General features: G+C 41.2%; 1 protein-coding gene across 3 annotated transcripts in view; it reads right to left on the reverse strand.

Annotated features, from left to right (window-relative positions):
• Nucleotides 1-12,642, reverse strand: part of LOC140427671 (amyloid-beta precursor protein-like) — a 321,513-nt gene that overhangs the window by 269,397 nt on the left and 39,474 nt on the right. For all 3 annotated transcript variants that reach the window (XM_072513150.1, XM_072513148.1, XM_072513147.1), the window contains exon 2: nt 1,492-1,662. In XM_072513150.1, the coding sequence (XP_072369251.1) occupies nt 1,492-1,662 (171 nt within the window). The remainder of the gene's footprint in view (nt 1-1,491; nt 1,663-12,642) is intronic.

Here is a 12,642-nt window from a genome sequence, read left to right on the forward strand (position 1 = left end):
TAACCAAGAGAGTAGTTAAAATTAATAATTACCCCAATCTTTTACGACTCCTTAATTACAGCTGCAGCAGAGTCTGGGTACCTTAACCTAAGTTCTTTAATATTGCTGCAACAAATATATACCTTACCCCAGGCTAACATTACTGCAACAGATATAAAATAAATATATAACAATTTCCACATTCATCACACACAGCTAACACTCTCCTTTCAGATGGGATACAATGGACAGTGAACTAATTCAAAGTTACTGAGGAAGGAGAATGAAATGAAACAGACAATAAAGAAAGGAAATTAGTAATGTAGCAGTCAAATTAAGAAAAATATTGAAGAAAAGGTGAAACAGTTTTCATACAAATGCAAACAGCATCAGGAACAATGGATTATGGTTAAAAGTATATTCAGAAAATCTTGGTATAATTGATAACTCGAAAGCATAGCTGACAACACAGGATGGCTAAAGCCAGAGCTGAGGATATCAAATGTTCACAACAGGCCTATAAAGGAAGTGGTGCATTGATAAAAAATTACATTGCCTTAAAAAGGGTGGATATTTCAGAACAGCACATGAATGAAGCAATATGGATTGCAATCAAGGCAATAAAGGTCAATTAGTAACTGCAATAAGTCACCAGCACAAAATGAGTAGACAAGACGAGGAGCTGCTCAGTCAGGTAAAGTTGTGGAAAATCATAACGTACTAATTATGAGAGATTTGAACATCCCACAGGTATAATAGGCAGATGAGTACAAACCTTAAGGGAAGAATGGGAAAGCAAAAACAAATTGGTTGAAGGAATCAGGGATTGTTTCCGCACGCAACAGGAGAGGGAGGCAACAACCATCCAAGATGAAGTAGCTCACTTCATTAATAGCCCATTACTTGCTTAAAGATTCACCCACTCTACCACTGATTTACAGTGGCTATAAAGTATATTATCTATGAAATGCACAGTAGCAAATCACCAAGGCTTCTTTGATAACATCTCCCAAACTCAGGATCCAACGGGTGCATGGGGACACTAAGTCACACATCATCCCAAATTGGAAACATTCTTTCACTTTCACTTTTGGTGGGGAGATTTTCCCCACCAAACAGCATTTTGGGAATACCCTCACCACATGCAGCACAGCATTCAAGAAGCCTACCATATTTGGGGGTGGCTAATAAAATGCTGCCCTGGCTGGTATATCCCCAGATAGAATTAAGAGATACAAAGCAGCATACAATTCCTTTCCTCCATTTCTGTATAACTTCTATAAAAGCACTAATTTGGTCCAAATACCATAACATTTACCAAAGCAAATCATTACACTCCTAATGTATAATTTCACAACTTTCCTAACACATCCTATCTCCATAATAAATCTAAGCATCTGACTAACAAGGTCATACACAGCAAATGTCAGGGAAGCCCTCATGCCACAGGTAGATCTTCACATATGATACGCAGCGAAGGCAAAAAAAAAAAATCACTTTTGATTCACATACCTCTTGACAGTACTGCAGGATTCCTTCTTTAGTTCCAAAGCAGCTGTTTGTTCCAGAAGGATCAGACACCCACTTGCCGCTCTGTACATTCATGTGCATGTTTAATTTTCCGCAGAACATGGCAATTTGGGGTTCTGCTGCCAACATTCCAGTACCTCCATCAGTTGGCACCTGGTAAACAGAATTATCTTAATTACTAACAAAGCACCAAATAAAGTGTAGAGGAGTTGAATAATTTTTTAAGCAGTATAAAAATGAACATTTATAAAGGAATGTTGAAAAGCTAAGATGCAGTTTGTAACAGAACCAACAGCATTACAATTCTAGAATTCCTTGAAGTTTTGATGCAAGAGTGCAGCATAATTTATTTAAAAAAAAAGGAATTTACACAGTTGCTAGAAAATGGTGAGTGCCCCAGTTTAAAAAAAAGTTTCTTAGCACCAAGGAATGCTGACTGAATCCAAGATGATGCTAAAAACAATCTTGAAAAAAAACATGAATGAAGATTTTCTGTTGGATTCATGTGTAAGGTGGCACCATATCCTATTGAACAGGCTATAAACAAGTTCCTAAAACTACACAAAGCATCTTTATTCGAACTCTAAGGTCGAATCTTGCTTCAAGAGAGGTTTTACTTTGAAAATGAGGAAAACAATTCAATAAGTATGTTGAATAAAATCAACACATTTTCTTCCTCCACTTCAGGTCTTACATGTGGGAATAGGCAGTGTGACATTCAGTTACAAACAACGGGCAATATTTCCTCACAAAACAGATCATAGATCTCTCAGTGCAGAAGGAGGCCATTCGGCCCATCAAGTCTGCACCGGCCCTTGGAAAGAGCACCCTACTTAAGCCCACACCTCCACCCTATCCCCTTAACCCAGTAACCCCACCTAACCTTTTTGGACACTAAGGACAATTTATTATGGCCAATCCATCTAACCTGCACATCTTTGGACTGTGGGAGGAAACCGGAGCACCCGGAGGAAACCCAGGCAGACACGGGGAGAACGTGCAGACCGCGGACAGACAGTGACCCAAGCCGGGAATCGAACCTGGGACCCTGGAGCTGTGAAGCAACTGTACGAACCACTGTGCTGCTTGCTAATCAATCAATGCTTGAAATTAAAACCTGTGACCATGGCACCTTTTTGTATTTGTGGTTTATGAGGTGTGAGCAATGCTGGCTAGGCCAGCATTTGTTGCACATCCCTTACTACCCTCAAGAAGGTGGTTACGGTGGTGAGCCAACTTCTTGGACCACTTTAGTCCGACCATGCACTTTTACTGCTTGAATGACTCCGAAAGCCACCATGTTCCAGGAAGTGGTCCAAAATGGGTGATAGGATGTCAGTTGTGGACCAATTGGTACAGAAGTATCATGAACTCAAAAAATATTTAAAAAACATTAGGTTGTTACTAGAAGCCAAAAACTGGCTCAAAACTGAAGAGAGAATACACCAAGCTCATCAATGGGGGATGATTACACACAGGTTTATATAACCACAGCCAATCTGGATACCACAATTTATCGTTTTACGTTATAGGACTATGGATACAAGGGATTCCCCCATCAGCTGGACATCCTCATGTCAGCATAACTTACTACAACTGTTTGGTAAACCTCTGAAAACGTGGGTCTATGTGGAGTTGGTGTAATGTATTCCCTCTGTCTGTGGTTCTCTATAATAAAGTAGAGGCCAGCAAATAATGGAGACTGATTGCCCGGTTGGGCATAAAACCATAGGTGTTGGCTCTCCTTAAAGGAGGTCGCAATGTCAAGCATGAAGATGAAATCACTTTTGGCCTGTCCTTCATTTTGTGCTGGAATGTTTTTCTTTCAAGGCAAGGCAAATGCTACTCAAGTCTCACAATAGATTCCCCCCTCCAAATAACGTGTACTCCACCGTAGAAATTAATGGGACGATAACATCAAAGGCAGAATATTACTCTAGCCCAAGATTCCTTCAGGTAGGTAAGAAACGGATGTGGATTTGCATTATGACTGTAGGCTAGGGAACCACCTGTCCAGCATAGAAACAGTCAGAATTACCAGGTTTATCTGAATCAAAGGAATTATTTTCCAATCTTGAATTACATACCTACATTAGTTTAGTGAAAATTTGATACCAGACAGAATCCTTCCTTTTAAGGAGGTGACTAACCTGGTAGTAAAGAGAATATCTCTGAACGTTATTTCAATTAACTTGCAGAAGGCATTCAACAAGGTTCAACATAAAAAGACTTCACAAAAATGAGAGAATTTGGAGGCGCCATATTGGCTTGGTTAGGGAAGGGAAGTGTTTTTTAAATTCATTTATAGGATGAGGGCATCACAGGCTAGCCCGGCATTTATTGGGAACAGAGTAGTAGTAAGTGATTTCTCCTCTCGAGCCCGCTCTGCCATTAAGCTAGATCATGGCACATCTTCTACCTCATCCTCATTTTCCCATATTAACTCCATGTCCCTTTTTGTCTTTAATACCTAGACACCCATCAATTTCTGTCTTGACCATAAGACATAGGAGCGGAAGTAAGGCCATTCGGCCCATCGAGTCCACTCCACCATTCAATCATGGCTGATTTCAACTCCATTTACCCGCTCTCTCACCATAGCCCTTAATTCCTCGAGAAATCAAGAATTTAGCAACTTCTGTCTTAAAGACACTCAACGTCCTGGTCAACATGTTCAATGATTGAGCTTCCACAACCCTCTAGGTAGAGAATTCCAAAGAGTCACCACGTTTCAAGTCACAAAATTTCTCATCTCAGCCTTAAATGGCTTACCTCTTATTCTGAGACTGTTCCCTGCTTATAGACCCAACTGGGGAAACATTCTTCCTGCATATATCCTATTGAGCCCTGTAAGAATTTTGCATGCTTCAATGAGAACCCCTCTCATTCTTTAAGAACACTGCCCCGGACGCTTTATGGGCGGCTCGGTGGCACAGTGGTTAGCATTGCTGCCTCACAGCTCCCTGGACCCAGGTTCAATGCCGGCCTCGGGTCACTGTCATGTGTGGAGTTTGCACTTTCTCCCAGTGTCTGCATGGGTTTCCTCCGGGTGCTCCGGTTTCCTCCCACTGTCCAAAGGTGTGCAGGTTAGGTGGATTGGCAATGCTAAATTGTCCTTAGTGTCCACAAAGGGTAGGTGGGGTTACTGTGTTACAGGGATAGGGTGGAGGCGTGGGCTTAAGTAGGGTGCTCTTTCCAAGGGCCAGTGCAGACCCGATGGGCGAATGGCCTTCTGCACTGTAAATTCTATGATTCTATCAACACTGGCCCAATCTCTTCTCGCCACATAGGATAATCCCACTATACCAGGGATTAATCTGATGAACCTTCGCTGCACTCTGGCAAGTACATCCTTCCTTAGTAAGGAGACTAAATCTGTACACAATACTCCAGGAGCAGTCTCGCCATAGCTGTAATCAATTGCAGCAAGACATCTTTACTCCTGAACTCAAATCCTCTTGCTATAAAGGCCACTATACCATCTGCCTTCCTAATGGTTTGCCGCACCTGCAGGTTAGCCTTCAGAGACTTCTGAACATCCAGATCTGTTCCTATGACCCTATTATTTTGCACTTTTATAACATCTTTCATGATCTTAGCATGGCCCAATGTGCTTTTCAGCCAATGAAGCCTTTTTAAAAGTGTGGGCGTTGTTACAGGAAATTAGAAACCGGACTTAGCTTCCGCTCCGAACAAATGTTACATGACTATAGCAGGGGTGTCCCTCTGGTTCAGAAAATAACCCATCAGGATAATAACAACAACAATCTTTTATTGTTACAAGTATGAAGTTACTGTGAAAAGCCCCTAGCCGCCACATTCTGGCGCCTGTTCGGGTAAGCCGGTACGGGAATTGAAACCGAGCTGCTGGCCTTGTTCTGCATTACAAACCAGCTATCTAGCCCACTGAGCTAAACTGGCCCATATCCACCCCCTCCCTCCAGATTCTAGTATACAGCTGGGCCACAAGAATTTCAAAGGACACCCAAATGTTACAATTTTGATGACTTAGGCTGGATTTAATTTGGATTCCATCAAGTGAGTCAGGTTGTGTTATCAAATTAATTTTTCATAGCTCTGGTGATAGCTGTACTGAAGATAAATGATACAGTATAGAAAGCAGTCATTTGCTCCATCATTGCTGTGCCTACTCTTTGGAAGAGTTATCAATTAGTTTTACTTGCCCTGTTTTTTCTTCATAGCGCTGCAAATCTTTCCTTTATAAATATTCATCCAATTTCTTTTTTAATTTCTAATAATCTTTATTGTCACAAGTAGGCTTATACTTACACTGCAATGAAGTTACTGTGAAAAGCTCAGAGTCGCCACATTCTGGCACCTGTTTGGGTACACAGAGGGAGAATTCAGAATGTCCAAATTACCTAACAGCACATCTTTCGGGACCTGTGGGAGGAAACCGGAGCACCCGGAGGAAACCCATGCGGACACGGGGAGAACGTGCAGACTCCGCACAGACAGTGATCCAAGCCAGGAATCGAACCTGGGACCCTGGCACTGTGAAGCAATAGTGCTCACCACTGTGCTACCGTGCTGCCCTTTTGGATGTTCTGAATCTGCTACACCGCCCTTCCAGTCTGTGTATTCCAGATCATAATTGCCTTCAAATATTAAAAAAATCCCACTTTGCCCTTTGCCTTAAAGATAGACAAACAAGAATCTGCCGAAGTTAAAGATCCTTCATCAAATAAGAAAAATTACCTACAGTCCTATTTGTTTAACTCTGGTTCCAGGCGACCACTGTTTATATTGGCAAACCAGGCAGCCTCATCACCATTTTTACTTAGATATACATACAATTCAATCACCTCAAAAATGAAGCGGAATTTAGTTCCACCACAGAAACATTCTGATGGAAGGTCATCAACCTCAAATTTTAATTTGGTTCCGCCCTCCATAGATGCTGCCTCTGAGTTCTGTGTTTTATTACAATAAAGTGATTCATTGATGAAAAACCCTTTGAAGTGTCCTGAGAACACAAATCCAAGCTCTACCTTGCTAACTAAACAATGGAATGAGCAACTAAAATCATAAACAATGTTTAAAAATAGATATCAATATAAAAAATACTGATCAGTTCATATCAAATGAATGCTAAAATGTAACCAAAACTGCTCTATGGCGCTTTAATGAACTTTTGTTCTGTAGAAATTGGGTCTGTTGAAGTTTGAAGAAAAGTGTAGTTACCACTGATGGGCATGAAAATACAAAGAATTTATCATCATGCTGAATATCTTCAAGGCAGATACATTTTTAAAGCATCTGGTTACACGATTGAACCTCTTGGTTTAAAAACAGGAAACGTTGAAACAGGGTCCAAGTTTTGATTTCATCCTCTCTGGAAAATCTGTCATAAACAAATCTGTCATATCCTTCCTTGTTTTAACACGCATCGCTCCCTTGATCAACTACTGGCATATTCCCCATGGGCGTTCCTGGTTTTTATAACTGCATTCAGCAATAAGTCATGGCTTGAATCTGGAGGTGACAGGAGTCCAAGTCAACTGTAGTCTCTGTAAAAGCATAGGCTTGAGTTCGAGACAGAAACAATTCAAGCTTGTAATGCTTTTGTTATCAGCGCTCACATATGGTTAAGCACTGTTTGGAGTCACAGTGCCAGGGTCCCAGGTTCAATTCCCGGCTTGGGTCACTGTGTGTGTGGAGTCTGCACGTTCTCCTCGTGTCTGCGTGGGTTTCCTCCGAGTGTTCCGGTTTCCTCCCACAGGTCCCGAAAGACATGGTGTTAGGTGAACTGGACATTCTGAATTCTCCCTCAGTGTACCCGAACAGGTGCCGGAGTGTGGCGACTAGGGGATTTCCACAGTAACTTCATTGCAGTGTAAATAGAAGCCTACTTGTGACAATAATAAAGATTATTAAATTATTATATATGACAGACAAACATTACAGACTAGCCATCAATGGATAGCAGAGCTCAGATATAGTACTGGTTCGTAATAGAACTAATGCAGGTCCCCAATTACACAAAAACACTGCAGTAGGAATAAAATTTGGGCTCAAGCTCAAGAATGGTCTCGCTAAATTAGATTAAATCAGTTAAATTTAGCTATGAGAATAAGGTGCACAAAGTTTATGTTGCAAGTCAGCTGTTATGTTTCAATCATCAATACAATGGAACATTCTAATCACCAGCAATAACATGCTGTTACGACTGATTACAATGGGGCCTTGGGTAAAATCTTCAGTGACTCATAACATCTCCCACTGACAAATTAAAGCAGCTATACTATACCAAGCATGCCCCAATGCCAGCTTTTCAAACTAATTTCTCTCAATGCAGCAAGAAATGCAAAAAATAAAATAATTGAGAAATGGAAACTCTACTTCATTATAGCTCTTAACACCCAGGGAAGAACAGAGGAATCAATAAACAGGCAAAACTACTAATTATGGATTTATTCCTGCAACAAATACTATTACTGCCAAACGATGATCCCTTGTCTCTGCCAAGGTAACCAATCTCATCCCTGTTGTGTTGCTACAATTATGGGACTACAATAAAAGACAGACTTGCATTTATATCATTCTTTTCATGATGACTGGGTGTCTCAAAGAATATTGCAGCCAATGATGCATTTTTTGAAGAGTAATCACTGTTATAGTGCAAGAAAGACAGCACTCAATTTGCTCTCAGCAAACTCCCACAAATAGCAATGTGATAATGACCAAATAAACTGTTTTCTGTGATGTTGATTTAGGGATACATATTGGCCAGGACACGGGGAGAACTTCCCCATTCTTCTTTGAAATAGTGCCATGGAATCTTTTAAATCTACCGAATTGGCAGATGGGGCCTTTGTATTATGTCTCATCTGAAAGATGGCACCTCTGGCAGTGCAGTACTCTATCAGCACTGCACTAGAGTATCAGTCTTGATCTGCATGCTTAAGCGCTAGAGTGGGACTTGAACCAAGAACCTTGCGATTTAGAAGCGGGAACACTACCAACCTCAACAGCTTACACCTGGAAAAAAAAATTGTTTTCTCTTTTGATCTGACTATCCCTGCTGTGAAGTACTTAAGTAGACAGCAGGATTTAGTTCAGCTGTAGACAGACACAAGCTCAGACAGAATCTAGATTGATAAAGAATAATCACACAGTTGAGGATTTAGAAGATGGCTGGTGTTGGAAACACAAGTGGGCATTTGGTGGGGTTGAAAAGTAGAGTCTTAAAAAGTAACTTTTAAAAGAGGACGAATATATGCAGATTGGTTCTCTCTTGTATGTCAGCTACTTACAAGGGATTATGGGAATAGCTTTAATGCAATATTCACAACAGCACAACCGCAGCCATGTGGACTGCTATTTTCAGCAAGTAATAAATCAATGCTTTACTAAGCTTGCAATTTAAATCTTATGGTTGAAAAGTAGATGAAGATTCGCTGTGTATATGAGGCAAGCATATAAAAATCTCCTATTCTTCACTCGAATGCTGGGAGGCAACATGCTACAGTATCCTGTATCTCCCACGTTCGCAATGTTATTGAAGATGTGCAAGCTATTAATTTGCACACACCAATACCACCCATGAGTGAACTAGACTTCAACCACCACCCCACATTTTCTGTAGTCTTTTAGGCAATAGCTTGGTCAAATGTTGTTCTCCAAGCACACGACTGATTGACAAACATTGGATTTCCATTTGACTACTTAGGAGGGCATTAAATTCAAGTCTGATTCTATCAACACATTTCCCTCCCTGCACCTATACAAAAATACACTTCCCAGCATGGATCATTGGGTAGTAATCAGAAGTAGGAATCCTGGCTAATATTGTCTCTTCCCAAGCCCAGTGGAGCCGAGATCACAATACCACAAATTCTGTCTAGACTGAGATAAAAAATATTGGAATCAAACCTGCAGTCATTCAGAACCATAGGTATGAGCCTATGAACCACAAACACCTTGGTCTGATGAACATGAACTACCTCTTCATTCTGACAAACACTTTGTCCGTCTCTGCTTTGCCCAGAATAACATAACAAGGGTGACAGTGTTAGGGTGAAAGTAACAGACTGGAAACTAATGGTTGTCAGTGCCACAGGATACAATGCAAAAACACCACAGTTGAAAGTCGCTAACTAATACACAAAGCATTTAGGGATCTGTGAGCAATAGCGGTGAAAAACTTCTGCATCTCAGCATAAAGAACCACATGCACCACTTTGTAACTTACATTTCAGAAATATTACATCGCTTTTTTGAAAATAAACTTAGAATACCCAATTTTTTTGCACCCCCCCCCCCCCAATTAAAAAACAATTTAGCATGGCCGATCTTTGGGCTGTGGGGGTGAAACCCATGCAACACAGGGAGAATGTGCAAACTCCACATGGACAGTGACCTGGGACCGGAATCGAACCTAGGTCCTTGGTGCCATGAGGCATATTACATTGCTGAGGCCAAGCAAATACAGCAATAAGCAGCAGTGATTTTCCCCTTTTCACTGACTCTGCACTAATTTTAAAGCTGTTAACACAAATATCTTACATTCTGGCCAAAGGTAACCACCCTGAAATGTTAACTATTTTGGTCCACAAATGCAGTTTGATCTGTTTCCAGCATTTTCCATTTCCAATAAAGGAGGGTGCGTGAGCAAAACCCTTTTCCAGAGCAAGTGGAAGATGCATTTCTTCAAAGCGGTCATAATATTCCATCAGATATGCAGAAGCTAACATCCTGGACACTAACCATGGCTCAGATATAAACCAGAATGCCAATGAGCAGAGCACTCAGGCATTTTGGAATTAAGTGTGTCACAGCAGCTGCAAGTAATTGCCGACAGGTACCCATTTCCTCATTATATAATCATGCTTAATTTTAAAAAAAACATTGCACACTGCTAGCATCAGCCTGTGTTCATAGCAAGTCACTTGATCCTTGCTGTTTGTGCACAATGGTCCTGCAATGTTTGCATTTAAACTAATCCCATGAGAATGAACGGGTCTGAGGGGCCAACATTAGATTTAATAAGGCAACCAGCTTTGAATTGATGAAAGCTGTTCACCCTTTCATAACTAACTCTCTGTGCCGAAGATGGCAGTGGAGGAAAATTGTGAAATTCTTTCTATTATGTAAGGTATATTTTACAACTTACCAGTATGATCTTAGGGATAAGGATGAGTATAAAGAGTTCTTGCATACAGACTGACCGATAAAAACAATACAGAATGATGACATGAAAAACATTCCAGTGAAAAAGCCATAGGATTCAGGAGTAAAATATACAAAGGACCAGATAAAACCAGAAAATCTTTTTCAACTGGAAGGGGACATATATAATAGTGTCTTTTTTAGTGGTTCATTTGATGCTTACATTACATTGAGCAGTGGTCAAATAAGGAACCTCTGCAATATGAGTAATTTTAAATCTTGAGCCTCTTGGCACATCTTGCCCAGTTGTTTTAAAACCAGCAGCTGGTCAGTGTGTAGGAGCAGATTGCTGGTGGCACAGGCTGCAGCTAAGAACCTAAGGAATGGTCCCTGGCAGTCAGATCATCTCAGAGGAATACATTCCTGTGGCAGTCTTCCGGCTCAAATTTCTGTGTTGATGGTTAACTCTGTGTTATCTCTGTGACTCAGGAATCCCACTCTGGCATGGTTGCCTGGCGCATTTACTGCAGAGGAAGATCATGGGCTGAGAGGGTGCACAAATCATTGGCTTCTGTTTTATTGCACCCTCTTCTTAATCAACTGAACTTTTGGGTTCTGCTTGCCTCTTCTAATGCCCCTCAAATGGTCAGCCCCAGAGACTACAGCTGTCATTGGCTGTCCCTCAGTTGTCAATGTCCACCATCTTCATATTTCACTTGTATCCTTGTAGCGTAGGTATGGTCATCCAGGAAGTTGTGACCCAGCACCTAGTTCACCATACAAAAGGTGTTTGGATATACAGCCATCATCCATCTGATGAACATGGCTCAGTCAGTGCAGAGATTAGCTATAAAATTAAATGTACCTAATCTCTAGAGTATGATACATAAACACACATTCATTGATGTTTTCAAGATTCCTGCCCACCTGACCTAGAAAAAAAATGCAGGTTCACTTGCTTTATGATATTGCTATAAAGTTACAGTCAGCCCTTTAGCTCAGTGGGCTTGACAGCTGGTTTGTGATGCAGAGCAAGGCCCACAGCGTGGGTTCAATTCCTGTACCAGCTGAAGTTATTCATGAAGACCCTGCTTTTTTTTAACCTTGTCCCTCGCCTGAGATATGGTGATCCTCAGGTTAAACCACCACCAGTCAGTTTTCCCCCTCAAGGGGAAAGCGTATGGTCATCTGGGACCATGGTGACTTTTTAAATTCAGCCCATGAAGGAATTCAGTATCAAGTTAAATGACGATGGTGACGAGATCTGCTGGGGCATCTGATGAACTAATTAACAGAATATGTACATTCTCGGTACAACAATTCCAGACAACAGAAGGACTTCATTAGCACATTTCAGAGACATTTAAATGTTTGATGGGTTTCATTCACTGGGCACAGTAGGAATCCCAGCTGGTCAGTGAAATCACTTGTGCCAGGTGGGGAGGGCGGAGGTTAAGCTTCAGCTGCTCTCTCGCATTCTATATGGTGAATTTAAAAAAGACAGGTGGTTTCAAATCTGCTGCTGCAAAATGGGTGACTGCTCCTTTCTGAAGTCGGTGCCCATTGTTAACACTGAAAGGCGCTTGCCAAGGTAAAATGCTACATCATTTACTACTTTTGAGTGTGAACAACAATTTAGATAAATCTTGTAGTGCAGTTGCAAATTTTACAAAATAGTTTGGTGGGTTACAAACAGCCTTATCTCACTAGAATGCTCATCAGTCTACCTTCTGGAAGTGGCACTAATATACATGGATACTGTTAGGATTGGATTTGATTGGAATCAGAGGTAGGTAGTTTTAAGTTATCTATGGCTTGATGGACATCAATTCAGTCGCGACGCTGGGTAGTAGTGAACTGATGCTTTAATAGACTAAAAGTGTGCCAACCTGTAGCTCCTCCCGCACTGCAAGACTGCCCCAGATAGATGGGCTTTATGCCTCCTCAGAGGCCAACAGCAGCACCAATAACAACAATCCAACAGTACAACAGCAACAACCA

This window comes from Scyliorhinus torazame, chromosome 8 (genome assembly GCF_047496885.1).
Source record: "Scyliorhinus torazame isolate Kashiwa2021f chromosome 8, sScyTor2.1, whole genome shotgun sequence".
NCBI lineage: Eukaryota > Metazoa > Chordata > Chondrichthyes > Carcharhiniformes > Scyliorhinidae > Scyliorhinus > Scyliorhinus torazame.